Source organism: Megascapheus bottae, chromosome 16 (assembly GCF_031878675.1).
Source record: "Megascapheus bottae isolate mThoBot1 chromosome 16, mThoBot2.hap1, whole genome shotgun sequence".
Taxonomy (NCBI): Eukaryota; Metazoa; Chordata; class Mammalia; order Rodentia; family Geomyidae; genus Megascapheus; species Megascapheus bottae.
Window position 1 is genome coordinate 4,414,184 of NC_143524.1, and position 17,065 is coordinate 4,431,248.

Genomic DNA, 17,065 nt, shown 5'->3' on the forward strand with positions numbered 1-17,065 from the left:
AGATTCAGTAAAATCTCTCTCTGTATAACTAATGCAAACTAATATTTATTTAGTTATTTTTTTGCCAGTCCTAGGGCTTGAACTCAGGGCCTGGGCACTGTTCTTGAGCTTACAAGGTTAGTACTCTACCATTTGAACCACAGCGCCACCTCTGGCTTTTCATTTGTATGTGGGGGTTCAGGACTTCATGCATGCTAGGTAAGCACTCTACCACCAGGTCACACTCCCGGCCCGCTACTAATAATTTTTAAAACCCTTTGTGTGTGTGTGTGTGTGTGTGTGTGTGTGTGTGTGTGTGTGTGTGTGTGTGTTGTTCCTGGAGCTTGAACTCAGGACCTGAGCACTGTCCCTGCATTCACTACTTAAGCCACAGCTCTACTTCTGGCTTTCTGGCTTTTTTGTTTTGTTTTTGGCCAGTCCTGTGGCTTAAACTCAGGGCCTGAGCACTGTCCTTAGGCTTTCTCAAGGCTAGAACTCTACCACTTGATCCACAGCAGCACTTCTAGCTTTTCTCTACATATTTGGTACTGAGGAATTGAACCTGGGTCTTTGTGCATGCTAGGCAAGCACTCTACCACTAGACCAAAATCCTGGCCCTCTGGCTTTCTTTCGGTCTCAGCCTCTGGAGTAGCCCAGCAATAATAATTAAAAAAAAAAAAAAGGCTCAGAACTGGGGAATGAAAGAATTCTAATTTGTACTCATTACTTCTCAACAAGACCCCATCTGCTGCCTGCATCACCTGGTCTGCACACTGGTGTTCTGTTCCCACGGCTGTCTCCATTCTGAGCCCCTGGGCTCTGCTCTGTCTGTGTCTGGTTTGAAGCCCTCCAGGCCCGTCCTCAAGCCCTTAGATGGCACTGCTGTCCTCCTGCGCCTCTCTCAGTGCAGCTGTCATGTTGCTGTCTCTGCTTCCCCTCTCCCACTGTCTAAAAACAAAAGGCTAAACTAACCACAACCATGGCCACAAGGCAAGCGGAGCCAAGTGAGAGCAGAAAGATAGCAGGACGTGGGGAGCTGGGGGCTCCGCAGCCCACAAGACGCCCCTCACCAGCCGCATGTTCTTTCAGGAGCAGGAAGCCACCCACCACCATGAGCAGCACTCTGTCGCCCACAGACTTCGACAGCTTGGAGATCCAGGGCCAGTACAGTGACATCAACAACCGCTGGGACCTGCCTGACTCCGACTGGGACAATGACAGCAGCTCAGCTCGCCTCTTCGAGAGGTCTCGAATTAAGGCTCTGGCAGGTGAGGTTCGGGATAACTGAGGAGGTGCTGAGATGCGTTTGTAGAGTCTTTTTGATCTTTATGGGGAGTCAATTGTCTTTCGAAGCTGCTGTATTGAAGTGGGAGAGCCTGAGCACCCTGTCAAGCCCTTTGGTCCCCAATCCAAACTTCACACAATGCCAGGCATTTCCCAGCCTCCCTCCCCCAAAGCCTAGGATGCCAGCTGACCCCTGGACTCACCCAGCTGGCTGAATCACTTCCCTTCCTGACCTGGGCCCTGAGTCAAGTCCCTTCGCCTCTTTATGCTTACTCTCGCTGTAGCTTCTTTCTCACCCATCCCTGTCTCACCTTTCCTCCCCTGGTGTCTTCCTTGATTTCCACTGTCCGTTCCCACACCTGTTCTGCTCCACCTGCCGTCTGTTACTCTCATTATTGTATCTACCTATTCCCTGAAGGTGGATCCATCCCTCTGCCTGCTGCCCCACTGTAGTCCAGAGCCACCCATTCTCCAGGGTTTACTCCCCACCCACCTTGGCCCCTGCCCTTCCCTGCAGCCAGGGCTCTCCCCTTCTAGGCACTAACAAACCCGTCTGACGAGCCTCCCTGTGTTCAGTGGGAGGGGTTGTCATGGCTACGAGAGTAGGGTTGCCACCTGACACCACCAGTGGCTGCTGGCAAGGGGCTGAATCACCCCCACACCCCTGGGCCACCCACCCTGTCTGACTTGCTGCCTCCATCCCACCCTTGTCATCACTACTGACCTGCCGATTGCCCAACCAGCTCAGTGTAAGAGGTCATGACTCCTCCCATTGGGAGGTGGTGCTTCCAGTGGAGTGGCACCCACAGTAAGAGACTGGAGGTAGCCCAGGTTCCCACATTTGGTGGCATCTTTTACCCAGAGACAGTTTTTATAAAAATAGCTTCCCAAGTGCCTCTCTGGGCACAGTGAATTAGAATCTCTAGACATATGGTCCAGAACCCAGCGTTTAAAAAAACTCCCTAGGAAATTCTTCTTAGCCAGCCCAGCACCCAGTCTGGGACAATGGTAGCTGTGTGTGTGTGCATGTGTGTGCATGTGTTTGTGTGTGCTGGGGCTTGAACTCAAGGCTTAGATGTTGTCCTTGAGCTTTCTTTGCTCAGGGCTAGCAGTCTGCCACTTAACCACTTAAGCCACAGCTCCTCTTCTGGCTTTTTTTTTTTTTTTTTGTGGGTCATGGGGCCTGAATTCTGGGCCTGAGCTCTTCAGCTCAAAGCTACTACCCTATCCTTTGAGACTTAGCCACACTTCCCATTTTTTAGTGATTAATTGGAGATCAGAGTCTCTAGTCTTTAGTACCCAGGCTGGCTTTGAACCGCAATCCTCAGATCTCAGCCTTCCAAGTAGCTAGGATTACAGGTGTGAGCCACCATTCCTGGCCCCCTCTTCTGGCTTTTTGATGGTTAATTGGAGATATAAGGGTCTCATGGACTTTGATCCCGAATCTCAGCCTCCTGAGTAGCTAGGATTATAGGTGTAAGCCACTGGTGCCTGGTTCAGATGGGTTCTTGAGATTGGTTGGTGAATATTCCGATCTTTCTAGACTAAAGCTCAGAGAGGACACAGACAGGAGGGATGGAGAATGTCAGTGATGTGTTTGGAAAATATCTACCTGGTACCCCAGCTTTGGACTCTGGGGTGTCTGTCGTGATACCCAGGACAGGATGTGGTCATAAGCAGTACCAGTATTGATATCATATCTGTGCATTTGACGTGTGCTACCCGACATTGTCCTAAGTGTGCACACTGACCCAGGTCACCAGGATCGTCACTGTACACACATGCCACACAGTGCTCACGTCTGTGTATCAACCTTCAAGCTGGGTCTCACAAAGCAGAGCTCCACCTGGGCTTTCCCTTGTGTCAGGAGGTGCCAAGCAAACACTAGATGAATGAAACTGAGGAGGGGGTATGTGGAGGCTACCAGCAACAAAAGCCAGGGGAAAAGGCAGAAAGGAAGCTATTGTTTGTGCCTGGCAGTGGGGCAGAGCAGGGAAGCTGGCTGAGAAGGTCCTGGTGGGTAGGGAAGGGGCTGGCACTCAGATAACAGATACCAGCGGAGAGGATACTTTCTTCCCTAGAGGAGATGACAAACAGAAACGCAAGCACAGCACTTGGCTTCCATTCTCCTAGGATCTCCTTGTTTCTTTCTTAGCTCTTTGGGCTGAGATCAAAGCCTATGAGTCCTAGACAGGGGCTGCTGGAGTCACTGGGAGTACAGCCTCCACGTCTGTCAGCAGACCTTCCGGAAGTAGGAATGTGCTTTGAGGGGCCCCCTCTGGCAGGTCTTCTCCAGTCTTAGGCAACCTGTGGTGGAACTGACAAGTCTCCTGGCCCTGGCAGCTCCCTCCTCCGCCCCTGCAGGGCCTGGCCCGGCCCCAGCCTGGCTCCGCCTCCTGCCCCTCCCCCGACACTGTCCAACCTGTTTGTCTGGAGCTGCCTCTGCCTTCCTGCGGCCAGGTGTGCCTGCTCACTTGGTCTCTGGAGCTGGAAATCCCTTAACTGTGTTTCTCCTGCTTGAAACCCCCCGGCATCCTTGAATTCCTCTACTCCATCACAGCCTCTGGGGACCTCCAACACAGACTCAGGAGACAGACGCTCACCACCTAGCCCTGTACTGCGCAGGGGAGCATGGACTCTGGGCCAAGAGCTGTGTAGGAGGCAGCAGGCACCATGAGTGAGAACGGAGTGGGCAGGGTACATGGGAACGGCCTGAATGGGGCTGAGGAGTTTTACTATGAGGCTGTGGAAGGATCCCAGAACCCTGGGGGGCTCCTGCTCTCTCCAGCTGCCTTCATCAACCCTGCTCAGTACGCCAGTGTGTTGGAGGGGCGCTTCAAACAGCTTCAAGGTGAGTTCCCCTGGGCAAAGGGGAACCCTGGTGAGCTGGAGGGGGGACCAGGGCCTGAGGAGCTGCCTAGACTCAGAAGCTGGAGCCAAGCACTTCCCTAGATTTGGGGGACAATGTCATGAGACTTAGGAGGAATCATGTCAAGTGATCAGAAAGTCCAGGGATGTGGACAGACCCAGGAAAAGTTTGGATGCACTGGAAAGCACTTGGCAGATAGTGTGAGAAGGGAAGTGTGACCTTGAGGCAGCCTGCTGGGTACAAAGGTGATGAAGATGTAGCAGGCAGTACGACCATGTCAGCCACTGGTCTCTCCTCCCTCCCCAGACAGCCCACCCCTGGCTCAGGCCAGGCCCACCAGTTAGGGAAGGAGAGAAGGAGTGGGCCAGAGACCTGAGCTTAGAGCTTATTTGTGTTTCCCTGGGCTTGAGGTAGGAGTCAGATGTGTGTGACCTGGACGTGTGTAGAAATTAGGGAAGTGTCGAAGGAGAGGACTGGAGTACAGGGTCTGGGAAGTCGTCCAAACAGGGTGTTCATCCTGGCACAGATATTCCGGCGGTTCTGAAAGTCATTGTGTTTCAGGGCATGTGTGTCTAGGATGTTGTGATTGACTGGCGACATTACATTCTATGCTTGCTTTTGCCCATTTTCTAGCTACTACTCTTTCCACTTTCTTTCTACCTGTTTGCCAACATGGCCTCACCCCAGGTCTAATACCAGGCCAGACTGCCTTCCCCCTCCACCCAGAAATGTCTGGGACTCCCTCGTGGTCCCCAGCCTGGGCAGGGCCCGGGGACCTTGAAAAGATGCCCAGAGACCCCTGGGTGTCACTGGTACTACGATGTAGCCTACAGAGCCGGTAGGACCCCAGGTCTGGCACAGGCACGGGCTGGAGGAGAGGTAGACAGGAGCAGACTTGGGCGCGTTGCTGTTTCATGGGTGAGGTGCACAGGAACGTGAGATTAAGGGAGGAGTCTTTTCAGTTTCTGAGATGCTGTGGCTGAGATGGAGTCAAAAGTAACTCTTCACACCCAGGCTGCTGGGCCTCGGTCCTCACCCCAGTGTTCACCTTGGGTCAGGTCACACTGGCCTTTTGAGCAGCTTCCCATGCCTGAGCCTCTTCCTTCCCACTGCAATGAGCATGGGTGGAATTTCCATACAACCCTCTCGAGAATCCTCCTGTGTACCTTACCTCTCCGCCTTTTTGTGTTTGAGGTTGGCATTTCACTCGGTCAGATCCGCCGGTTGACCACCTGGAAGGCCACTGCCCTGTTTTCAGCCCGTGCCTCCTATCAGCCACAGCTGAGAGGAAGGGAGTCTGTCTCTATCCCAGGACTTCATCAACTTGGTGTCTCCTACTATTATCTCATTGAATCAATATGCATGGTTACTGAAGTGAAAGGAATATGCCCATGCAACAGATGGGAAAATTGAGCCTCTAACAGATGAAAACTTACCCAGGGTTTCACCACTTGTTACATCGTAGAGCCCAGGCCTAGCTAGTCCCTCTCTGTACTGTCTCTTCCATCTTGTCTTCTCAACATTTATTTCCTCTCTTTCCTTTCTTGTTCTTTGTTTTCAAGTTCATTTCCAAGCCACCATTCCCAGCTTTTATGGGTTTTCCTCTTGGCCATCTTCCTTCTTCTCATCTCCTCAGACATCACTTCCTCTGCTTTGTCAGGCCCTCTCCCCACACCCTTACCCTGACAACTGGTTTTAGAAGCAGGCACACTGTGCTTGAAGGACAGAAATGACCTCTTGCTGCTGTCACAGATGAGCGAGAAGCAGTGCAGAAGAAAACCTTCACCAAGTGGGTGAACTCGCACCTGGCCCGGGTGACCTGCCGAGTGGGAGACCTGTACAGCGACCTGCGGGACGGGCGCAACCTCCTGAGGCTCCTGGAGGTGCTCTCAGGAGAGACACTGGTGAGTACTTGTCAGGGAGGGACTGAGAGGGGACAAGTCACAGGAGGGGCAGAACACAGCAGCCCTTCTGCCCAGAGGATGGTCTCATTCGGAGAGTCTTTGCTGTGTGGATTACATGGGCGCCCTGCTTTGCAGAGACAGGAACAGTGGCCCCATTGAAAACATTTCCCACCCGCTCTGGGTGCCATTAATTCCCTTGGGAATCTTAAGCTGGCTGAGCCTCATCTGTAACCTCAGCTTGGGCTCTCTGACCTTTAGCCTGGTCCTGGGGCTGTCCCCCTGTTCCTGAAGGAGAGCACTGGGAAATCCGGGGAAGAAGGAAATGCACAGGTCCAGGTCACTGAACTCCTCCTGCCCTCCAACAGCCAAAACCCACCAAGGGCCGCATGCGAATCCACTGCCTAGAGAATGTGGACAAGGCCTTGCAGTTTCTGAAGGAGCAGAAGGTGCACCTGGAAAACATGGGTTCCCACGACATCGTGGACGGGAACCACCGTCTGACTCTTGGGCTGGTCTGGACCATCATCCTTCGATTCCAGGTACACCATGTTACCCAGGGTGTGGGCTACATATTGGTTTGGGGCCACAGTTCTTGCTGGCCTATGATAGATAAATAGAAAAATAGAAGCCTGGCACCAGGGGTTCCCACACCTCTAATCCTAGTTACTTAGGAGGCTGAAATGTAAGAATTGCAGTTTGAAGCCAGCCCAATCAGGCAAGTCTGTGAGACTTATATCGCTAGTAAACTACCCCCAAAGAAGCTGGAAGTTTAGCTGTGGCTCAAGTGGTAAAAGTAGTGGGCCTTAAGCAAGAGAAGCTCAGGGATAGTGCCCAGATCCTGAGTTCAAGTCCCAGGATTGGCAGAAAGAAAAAAAAAAAGAGCATCCACATTTCTCACATTCTAGAACAGTTCTCCAGAGTGACAGCATTCACAGACCCATTGAAGTAAAGGCGGCCTCGCACCACAGGGCAGAGACCCGTTTGGTGTTGGCAGATTTCCTGTGGCAAGTTCCCTGTGATGTGTTCTGGATGCCAGTCTTGTGTGTTAAGGACCCCAGCTCTGTCCACAAGGAACTGGAAGTTTTATAAACTGGTCCTTAGTTGCATAGAGTTTTAGGACTATTGGAGAGGTCTGGTCACCCCTCTGTCATGCTTCTGGTTCCCAATGCCATCTCACCTGTTTCCTGATGGAACCCTGTCCTCCTTGCTTGACCTCTCTGTCCCTTTCAGTCCAAAGCAGAGTTCCTTGTGCCTCACCTCTGAAAGCCATGCAGAAAATGTTCACTCAGCCACCTGCATTCCCCACCTGGAAGAACCAGCTCCCTTTATTCTCAGGCATTGCCACGCTGCCGTCCCACCTCAAATTCCTTGGACCCAATGATTCGTGTTATGAGTCTGGGTTGAAGGGAGCCCAGACTCTGTCTGATCTGAAGAGTGCTTTCATTCCATCTCTCTTTGAGTGTCTCTGATAACACTAAGAGCCCCTGTCCAGGGAGTGAGGGACACTCCTTTGCTTCCTTTCTTAGATCCAAGACATCAGTGTGGAAACAGAAGACAACAAGGAGAAGAAGTCAGCCAAGGACGCCCTGCTGCTGTGGTGCCAGATGAAGACGGCAGGGTGAGGAGGCCATACCTAAGCTGCACAGTACATGAAGGACAGGGCATCACAGACTGGGGCTCAACCCCACTCCATTTCTTCTGGTCTCTGTTATAGATATCCCAATGTCAACGTGCACAACTTCACCACCAGCTGGAGAGATGGACTGGCCTTCAACGCCATCGTGCACAAACACCGGTGAGAAGACCATGATTGAACATGTGGGGCCCAGGGCTGTGCGCGCATGTGGAAGCCAGGAGAAGGGCTGTAAGGAATGTGGGACACTGCTACATAGAGGCCTTGTGATGGGAAGCTAGGGATGGGGGCAATGGGGAGGGCTTGGGGCGGCCCTTCTGGAAAACATTGAGTTGGAGACAGGGACAAAGGTGGGAGTGGGTTTATATTTGTACTTCTTTTGGATCTTAAGAGCTTTCGGTACCTCCTGGCTTCTCCTCTCCAGGCCAGATTTGTTGGATTTTGAGTCCCTGAAGAAGTGCAATGCCCACTACAATCTGCAAAATGCTTTCAACCTGGCTGAAAAGGAACTAGGCCTAACAAAGCTGCTGGATCCTGAAGGTAGGCCAGAGCTCTGCAAAGCAGGTATTGGGTAGACAGAAGGCAGATCGGGGCTGCCAGGAGCTGGGAGAAGGACAGATGGAGAACAGTTGCCTATAGTTATAAGGGTTTGGGCTGGGGGATGAAAATGTTTTGGAGATAAATAGTAGTGATGGCTGTGAATGTAACAAAACTCACTGAAGTATACTTTAAAGACAGAATTATTTATTTATTTTTAATTTTATTTTACTGTTGGAGTAATGTATAGAGGGGTTACAGTTACATTCTTATTTATATATTTTTGTTCTTTCACTTAAACTTAGGACCACTTGCTCCGACTTGGCTTTTTCCTCTCATGGTTGGCACTCTACCACTTGAGCTATACTTTCATTTGTAGCTTTTTGCTAGTTAATTGAAGATAATAGTCTCATGGATTTTCCTGCATAGGATAGTTTTGAATCCCAATTCTCATCTCTCAGCCTCCTGAGTAGCAAGGATTATAATGCTGAGCCGCCAGTGCCTAGTTTAAAAAATACGAATTTGGGGGCTGGGAGTTTGGCCTAGTGGTAGTGCTTGCCTAGCATGCATGAAGACCCAGGTTAGATTCCTCAGTACCACATACATAGAAAAGCCAGAAGTGGTTCTGTGGCTCAAGTGGTAGAACCTTGAGAAAGCCCAAGGACAATGCTCAGGTCCTGAGCCCAAGCCCAGGACTGGCAAAAATATATATATATATATAAAAATTTAAAAATACGAATTTTTAGGTGGGTATGATGGCTCCTGATTGTAATATTACTCAGGTATAAGCAGAAAGATTGCAAGTTCAAAGCAGGCCTGGACTACATAATGAGACCAAGGAGAGGGCAGGGGTGGTAGGGGGAGACTAGAGCCAGAAATAGTGGTTCATACCTGTGATCTTAGCTACTTGGGAGGTTGAGATTGGGTGGATCATGGTTCAAGGGCAGCCTGGGTAGAAAGTTCTCCTTCTCAACCAATAGTTGAGTGTGATGACACTCACCTGTCTTCTCAACTAGGGCAAAAGCAGAAACAGTCCAGGAACAGGCTCAGGCAAAAAGTGAGATCCCAAGGTGTGGCTCAAGGGATATAGCACCTGCCTAGTAAGCAAGAGGCTGAATCTAAACTCAAATTAAAAAAAGAAAAAAGGAAGAAAAAAAGTCTATGGGAAGATGGCTCTAGGGTCTATCCTGACCCCATCCCATTGCAGCTTTGTGACTTAGAGCCAGTCTCTTGACCGCTCTATGCCTCAGTTTCCTCAAGTTTAAAATAAGAGGATGTGGGCTGGGAGTTTGACCTAGTGGTAAAGTGCTTTGTCTAGCATGCACAAAGACCCAGGTTCGCTTCCTCGGTACCACATACATAGAAAAAAAAAAGCCAGAAGTGGTGCTGAGGCTCAAGTGGTAGAGCTCTAGCCTTGAGAAGACCCAAGGACAATGCTTAGTTCCTGAGCTCAAGCCCAGGACTGGCAGCAAAATAAATAAATAAATAAATAAAATAAAATAAGAGGATGTGTTTATGTGATCTTCGAGGATCTTTCTTCTAAAATACTAGGGTTCTTAAGGAAAGCTACATAACTGTGAGACCTAGGAATTTGTCTTTAGTCAGTCTCCAGGCCCTTACTCTACCTACCACTGCACAGCGTTTGACATGTTTAATTGAGTCCTTACAAACCTTTTTGAAATCGGTACTATTATTTTCCTCAGTTTATGGAAGAGAAGGTAGGGCTTATGAAGGTCAATTGATTTGCCCAAGGTCACACAGTTGGCAGAACTGAGATTTGTGTTCAGCAAGTCTCGCTCCAGAGCCCAGATCCTCTTCGCCTCCACAGAGCAGAACAGTCTGGGTTTAGCCAGTAAAGGAAAGGAGAGCTCACACCTTGCTGTCAGGTGTGGATCTCAATCACTTCCTCCTTTCCCAGGCCACCCACTGTAACTCTATCTCCTGTGTCCAAAATGACACAAATAGTGTGAGTACATTCCTAAACCAGCATTTAAGAAGCCTGGCTATGATGTAAAGTGTGAAGTAAAACCAGTGTTCTGTGTGTGACTTATGTGATGATTTCAGTAGCTGTGTGAATGACTTTGGATGTCTATGGGAATGTTTTCGGAAGTGTGGAGGGGCTTCCAGTCTTGTACTACTTCTGGTAGGATCAAATCTGGTCCAGTTCAGAAAACCTAGGTATTCCAAGCCATAGAAGCTGTTTGGGCTTGAAGGATACTTACCTGCTCGGATGGACCATGGCTGAGCTTTGGGATCAAGGCTGGAAACATCCCCATGATGATGTTGAGAGCTGGCCTCCCTTCCTACTCTGCTACATCTGGGGTCAGGAGGCTTAGTTTGTACCTGCAGTCCCACTGTCCCTGAAGCTGTCAACTTAGGTACCTCTAAGTCTGTGGCCCCTCTCCAGACACACTGTTGATTTGCTTGCTTTTTGCTGCTCCCTCCCCTCCCCTTTCCAGACAAGAGTGTTCACTGAGCATGCTCAGCCAACGCCTCCTGGGCTTTCAGGTTTTGATCTCAGCTTAGGAGGCCCTTCCCATGTCTGCGAGAAAGAAAAACAAAAGGGGGAGCTTGGTTTAGGCCCTTTTAGTAGAAATGGTTGAGATGTGACCTGGCTCTGAAGAGGGCCAGAAAGATATCAGAGGACTGGGATCCTGGGTACGCAGGAAGTGAGTGGGGGTTGGGGTCTACGGCTGGGATGCAGGCTTCTGTTATCTGCCTGACCTGAGGGGTCCTTTTCCTCAGATGTGAATGTGGACCAACCAGATGAGAAATCCATCATTACATATGTGGCTACCTACTACCACTACTTCTCCAAGATGAAGGCCTTGGCTGTAGAAGGCAAAAGAATTGGCAAGGTAACCCCCCCATCTTCCCCCAAGCAGTAGATGGAAAGGTGGAGGGGGCCTGGCCCAGGCCTCACTCCTGTCAAGTAGAAGCCACGGTGGCTTTGCAGGACCATGCAGACCGCCATTCTCCTGTCTCCTGCCCTATAGGTGCTGGACCATGCCATGGAGGCAGAACGCCTAGTGGAGAAGTATGAGTCCCTGGCCTCAGAACTGCTGCAGTGGATTGAGCAAACCATCGTGACCCTCAATGACCGGCAGCTGGCCAACTCTCTCAGTGGGGTCCAGAACCAGCTTCAGTCCTTCAATTCCTACCGCACCGTGGAGAAGCCACCCAAGTAGGTGCCCCTGGGTTCCACCCTGCTGGGACATGCCTGCCTGAGCTGTGCTCACATAAGAGGAAGCTGAAATTAGGGCGGCCTTTTGGGGAGGGCTATTTGGCAGTACATAAATATATCAGAGGTGCATTTACCCAGCTCAATTGAGTGCTGCAAACATCCAAACAGCATAGTTGTTCCAAAACACATTTTAAATGACTGAAGCCATTTTAAAAAGTATACTGTGGACATGGTGGCAAGGGTATGCCCTCCATAGGTCCCCGTGTCGTCACACCAGTCCTCCTGTGGGAGCCGGCAGAGCACAGCCAGCCTCAGGGAGATGGCTGCTAACATGAGTGCTGCAGAGGTTTTTATCATTTATTTATTTTAGCAAATATAACTGATTTTGCCTGTGGACTTGCTGTTTGCAGTTCTGGACAGCACATGCCAGGGCTTTTTGTTGTTTTTTGTTTTCTTTTGTTCTAAGGTGGGGCTTGGACTCAGGGCTTGAGCACTGTTCTTGGGCTTTTACCTCAAGGCCACTTGAGCCACAGCACCACTTCCAGCTTTTCTATGTATGTGGTACTGAGGAATTGAACCTGGGTCTTCATGCATTGTAGGCAAGCACTCTACACTAGGCCACTAGGCCAAACTCACGGCCCTAGGGCATCTCAATTATTACTCGATTTTTTGCTTAGGGATAGTGCTCTACCTCTTGAGCCACACTTCTATTTATGGCTTTTTTTGCAGGTCATGGGGCTTGAACTGCCTAGGCATTGCCCTTGAGCCAAGCCCCATTTCCTGTTTTCTAGAGGTTAATTAGAGATAAGAGTCTCAGGTCCTTTTGTGCCGGGACTGGCTTTGAACCTTGATCCTCAGATCTCAGCTTCCTGAGTAGTTAGGATTACAGGTATGAGCCACCCTGCCCAGCTTCTGGCTTTTTTGATGGTTAATTGTAGATAAGTCCCCTGGATTTGTCTGCCCAGGCTGGTTTTGTTCCTCAATTCTCAGATCTTAGCCTCCTGAGTAGCTAGGATTACAGATATGAGCTACCAGTTCCTGGCTTGTGTCTGTCTGTCTGTCTTTCTTTCTCTCTTAATTTTTTCCTTTCTTTCTTCTTTTACCTCTTCTACTTTTACTTCTTCTAGTCCTTCTTCTTTTCCTCCTCCTTCTCCTTCTGTCAGCTGTAGGATTTGAACTCATGGCCTAGGCACTGTCCCTGAACCATTTTGAGTCTCAACTCCACTTCTGGTTTTCTGGTGGTTGATTAGATAAGACTGTCATGGACTTCCTGCCTGGGCTGGCTTGGAGCCTTGCTTTCAGATCTCAGTATCCTGAGCAGCTAGGATTACAGATATAAGCCTCCAGTGCCTGGCTTCCTTTATTTTTTCCCCAGATCAATGAGTTCTTTTGAAGTTATATGTCAGTGCCAAAACTGACTATTAATCTAGAAGACAATTATTCTCATGTAGTGTGGGGAAATGCTTTGAGCTGTGCCCTTTGCCTAGACATTCAACAAAGATGTAGCTTCCAGAAAGTTCATCAACATAAGCTTTGTGAAAGAAAAATAAGTCCTGAGTCACTACAGAAAATAGTATCAAAGAAATGGGTTTATGGACATAAATAGTTATATGAAAAAATAGTTGAAGAAACAGGCTCAAAGAGTTCTTTGTGGGCCACAGAGAAATGCTTAGTGCCAAGGCTCAAACTTCCAGAGTTCGAATCCTCATTTTACCTCTTAGCGGGTGTGAGTATTGAGAAACTTGTGTAACCTCCCTGCGACTCAGTTTTCTCAACCAGAAACTGGAAGATCATCAGAGAATGAGCTATAGCCCAACTCACAGCAAGTAAGTTTTTGATGTGTTAGAAGTGGCTATACTGAGACCCCAGCAGAAAACAACATGTACAAAAGGGCTACTGTAGTCATTGTGTCTATCTATGCAACTTTTGATTGCTTTGAAATGCTGTTCTTTGGATGTGCCAGTATTTTCTAGCTTACCTGAAAAGACTGTATATTGGTTTTGTGTCAAGTCAACTTCCGGCTGTGGCTCTGGCTTCAGTGCTGACTTGCCCCTGTCCACCTCAGGTTCACCGAGAAGGGGAACTTGGAGGTGCTGCTCTTCACCATACAGAGCAAACTGCGGGCCAACAACCAGAAAGTCTACACCCCCCGAGAGGGCCGGCTCATCTCCGACATCAACAAGGTCTGTGAGCCGCCCTGCTGTCTCACAGATGACAGCCCTCGAGTCCTTGGCCTGGACACCTTTCATACATGCCCTGACCCTCCCCCCCCAAAAAAAACCCCCACTGCTGTAACTAGATTCCCCATCCCACCTCACCCACCCCTGTCGTGACTCTGGTGTCATCTTTTTGTGGCCGCTCCTTTCCCTTTCCGCTCATCTCTCATGCAGGGTCACCTGAGAAATCGTGCTGCATGTGGCCCCAGCTCTGTTTGCATCTTTCCCACAAGCAGCGTTATGAGCATTATAATAAGATAAGAATCCCCCATAGTCCTACCACTGCCATCTTGGCCCTTGTCCAGAGGCAAACATATGTCTTACGTGACTGTAGGCCATACCTGGTCCCTTCCGTTCCTGTACTTGTACACAGTGAAAGCCTCATGGACTGAGCCCCCAGGGGACCTACCTGGACCTCAGCTCTGCTGACCCTCCCTGCCCTGACCCTGTCTGCTCATCTTGTCTGCACAGGCCTGGGAGAGGCTGGAGAAGGCTGAGCACGAGCGTGAGCTGGCCCTGCGCACAGAACTGATCCGCCAGGAGAAGCTGGAGCAGCTGGCCGCGCGCTTCGACCGCAAGGCCGCCATGCGGGAGACCTGGCTCAGCGAGAACCAGCGCCTTGTGTCCCAGGTAGGATGCAGGGGAAGAAATCACCTGGAGGGTGGAGAGGAGCTGAAATAGTGTCCATTACCTCCCCTCCTGCCTCTGCCACAGGATAACTTTGGGCTGGAGCTGGCGGCTGTGGAGGCAGCGGTGCGGAAACATGAAGCCATCGAGACGGACATTGTGGCCTACAGCGGCCGGGTGCAGGCAGTGGACGCGGTGGCCGCAGAGCTGGCAGCTGAGCGCTATCACGACATCAAGCGCATCTCTGCTCGGCAGCACAACGTGGCCAGGCTCTGGGACTTCCTGCGGCAGATGGTGGCCGCCCGGCGGGAGCGGCTTCTCCTCAACCTGGAGCTGCAGAAGGTGTTTCAGGACCTGCTCTACCTCATGGACTGGATGGCGGAGATGAAGGTAATTGGCCTTGCCTGGTGGGGCAGCCACAGTGCCTTAACTCCACCACCTAGCCTAGCTCTGTAGAGCAGAGCACATGGCCGTGTAGTGGGAGAATGCCCCAGTCCTAATAGACAAAGCATGGGGCTTGCGGCCAACTAGACTTAAGTGGTGTGAGGTGAGAAGGACTGTCACCAAGTGAGGCTGGGGGAAGAGAGAAAGGAGGGAGCAGAGGCAGTTGTGGTGGCCCAGGCCTGTAATCCCCGACACTTGGGAGGTTGAGGCTGGATGATGATGAGTTCAAAGCCAGCCTAGGCTACATAGCAAGAGCCTACCAGAGAAAAACGTGATAGAGGGGATGAGATTGGTTGGAATACATTGTAAACATGTGTAGAAATGTAGCTGCAAAATCCCCCTGTATAACTAGTGCAAGCTAATAAAAAAAACAAATAGATAAACTAAAAGCTGGGACTGGAGCTGTAGCCCAGTGGTAGAGTACTTACCTGACATGCACAGCCTTTAAGATCTATCTCAAGCCTGGCATGGGTACAGGAAGCAGTCAGTTAACTTACCATGTTATATGCCTACGCAAAGAGTTGGGGATTTTTTTTTGTCCCTAACACAGAGCATTTGAGGTGCTCCGGAGGTTTTAGGGAAGGGAGAGATGGGATTCTGTCTTAAATTTTGAAAAGTAGCTTGGGCACCATGTGCAGAGGTCTGTGGACAGCCAGAGTGGGTGCACTCAGAGAAGTCTGGGGCAGCTGCAGTCTACTAGGCAAGAGGGGGATGTGAGGGCCGGTCTGGGAGACACAGTGAAGGGTGCCAGGACAGATCCGTGACCACAGGAGGTGCCTGGGACTGCATGGCTGAGAAGATGAGCAAAAATTCTAGGAGTAGAGCCAGGTCCTGGGCACTGGACATCCGTGTGTGTGTGTGTGTGTGTGTGTGTGTGTGTGTGTGTGTGTGGTGTGCAGTCGCCAGGACACAACACCTGCAGTTATCTTTAAGGGGATGGAAGGGAGAGGAGTGAGATTGGCATGTGCACTGGTTAGGAGCCAGGCCCCAGCATGCCATGTGTGCCTGGCAGGGCCGGCTGCAGTCTCAGGACCTAGGCAAGCACCTAGCTGGAGTGGAGGACCTGCTGCAGCTGCACGAGCTGGTGGAAGCAGATATCGCGGTGCAGGCTGAGCGGGTGCGGGCAGTCAGCGCCTCTGCCTTGCGCTTCTGTGACCCTGGGAAAGGTGAGAATGGGAAGGCAGAGGCCCTGGGAAGGCAAACCAGCTGTTTCCCAAGAAAACCTGGAAGCAAGATTGCTGGTGGGTGGATGATGGATGGCAGAGCTAGAACCTGGCCAGGTGACGGGGTTCTTAACTGAAATGGGGCACAGGCAGAGCTCTTGTTCACTGGCCTGACTTTTCCAGAATACAGACCATGTGACCCACATCTGGTGTCAGAGCGGGTGGCCACCCTGGAGCAGAGCTACGAGGCCCTGTGCGAGCTGGCAGCAGCTCGGCGTGCCCGCCTGGAGGAGTCGAGGCGCCTATGGCGATTCCTTTGGGAGGTGGGCGAGACCGAGGCCTGGGTGCGGGAGCAGCAGCACCTCCTGGCCTCGGCTGACACGGGCCGGGACCTGACCGGTGCCCTCCGCCTGCTCAACAAGCACACGGCCCTGAGGGGTGAGATGAGCGGCCGGCTGGGGCCCCTGAAGCTCACACTGGAACAAGGCCAGCAGCTGGTTGCCGAGGGCCACCCCGGAGCCAGCCAGGCTGCTGCCCGAGCAGCCGAGCTCCAGGCCCAGTGGGAACGGCTGGAGGCCCTGGCCGAGGAGCGTGCCCAGCGGCTGGCACAGGCCGCCAGCCTCTACCAGTTCCAGGCAGATGCAAACGACATGGAGGCCTGGCTGGTGGATGCCTTGCGCCTGGTATCCAGCCCCGAGCTAGGGCACGATGAGTTCTCCACACAGGCCCTGGCCAGGCAGCACCGGGCCTTGGAAGAGGAGATCCGAGGGCACCGGCCCACCCTGGATGCCTTGAGGGAGCAGGCTGCAGCCCTGCCTCCCGCACTGAGCCTCACGCCCGAGGTCCAGGGCAGGGTGCCTGCTCTGGAGCAGCACTACCAGGAGCTGCAGGCCCGGGCACGTGAGCGGGCGCAGGCCCTGGAGGCCGCCCTGGCCCTCTACACCATGCTCAGTGAGGCTGGGGCCTGTGGGCTCTGGGTGGAAGAGAAGGAGCAGTGGCTTAACGGCATGGCCCTGCCTGAGCGCCTGGAGGACCTGGAGGTGGTGCAGCAGAGGTAAGGCCTGAGCTCCCACAGGGTCCATTGCCTGTGGGTAGAGGCAGGGTGTGGGGCTGCCTGGTCCCACTGTAAACTGCCCACCACACCCTTTGATCCTTGACTGCAATCCTCAGAGCTGAGTCTCAGTGATTGCTTTTATTGCTTTTAAGATTTTGTTTGCTGGGCTTA

General features: G+C 51.6%; 1 protein-coding gene across 1 annotated transcript in view; it reads left to right on the plus strand.

Annotated features, from left to right (window-relative positions):
• The first annotated feature begins 1,071 nt into the window (after positions 1 to 1,071).
• Positions 1,072 to 17,065, plus strand: part of Sptbn2 (spectrin beta, non-erythrocytic 2) — a 33,490-nt gene continuing 17,496 nt past the window's right edge. Inside the window, exons 1-13 of the mRNA XM_090347291.1 lie at positions 1,072 to 1,247; positions 5,885 to 6,036; positions 6,402 to 6,575; positions 7,563 to 7,654; positions 7,751 to 7,831; positions 8,094 to 8,209; positions 10,952 to 11,064; positions 11,203 to 11,390; positions 13,456 to 13,573; positions 14,078 to 14,236; positions 14,321 to 14,623; positions 15,690 to 15,843; positions 16,024 to 16,894. Of these exons, the coding sequence (XP_090203417.1) occupies positions 1,091 to 1,247; positions 5,885 to 6,036; positions 6,402 to 6,575; positions 7,563 to 7,654; positions 7,751 to 7,831; positions 8,094 to 8,209; positions 10,952 to 11,064; positions 11,203 to 11,390; positions 13,456 to 13,573; positions 14,078 to 14,236; positions 14,321 to 14,623; positions 15,690 to 15,843; positions 16,024 to 16,894 (2,678 nt within the window). The 5' untranslated portion in view covers positions 1,072 to 1,090. The remainder of the gene's footprint in view (positions 1,248 to 5,884; positions 6,037 to 6,401; positions 6,576 to 7,562; positions 7,655 to 7,750; positions 7,832 to 8,093; positions 8,210 to 10,951; positions 11,065 to 11,202; positions 11,391 to 13,455; positions 13,574 to 14,077; positions 14,237 to 14,320; positions 14,624 to 15,689; positions 15,844 to 16,023; positions 16,895 to 17,065) is intronic.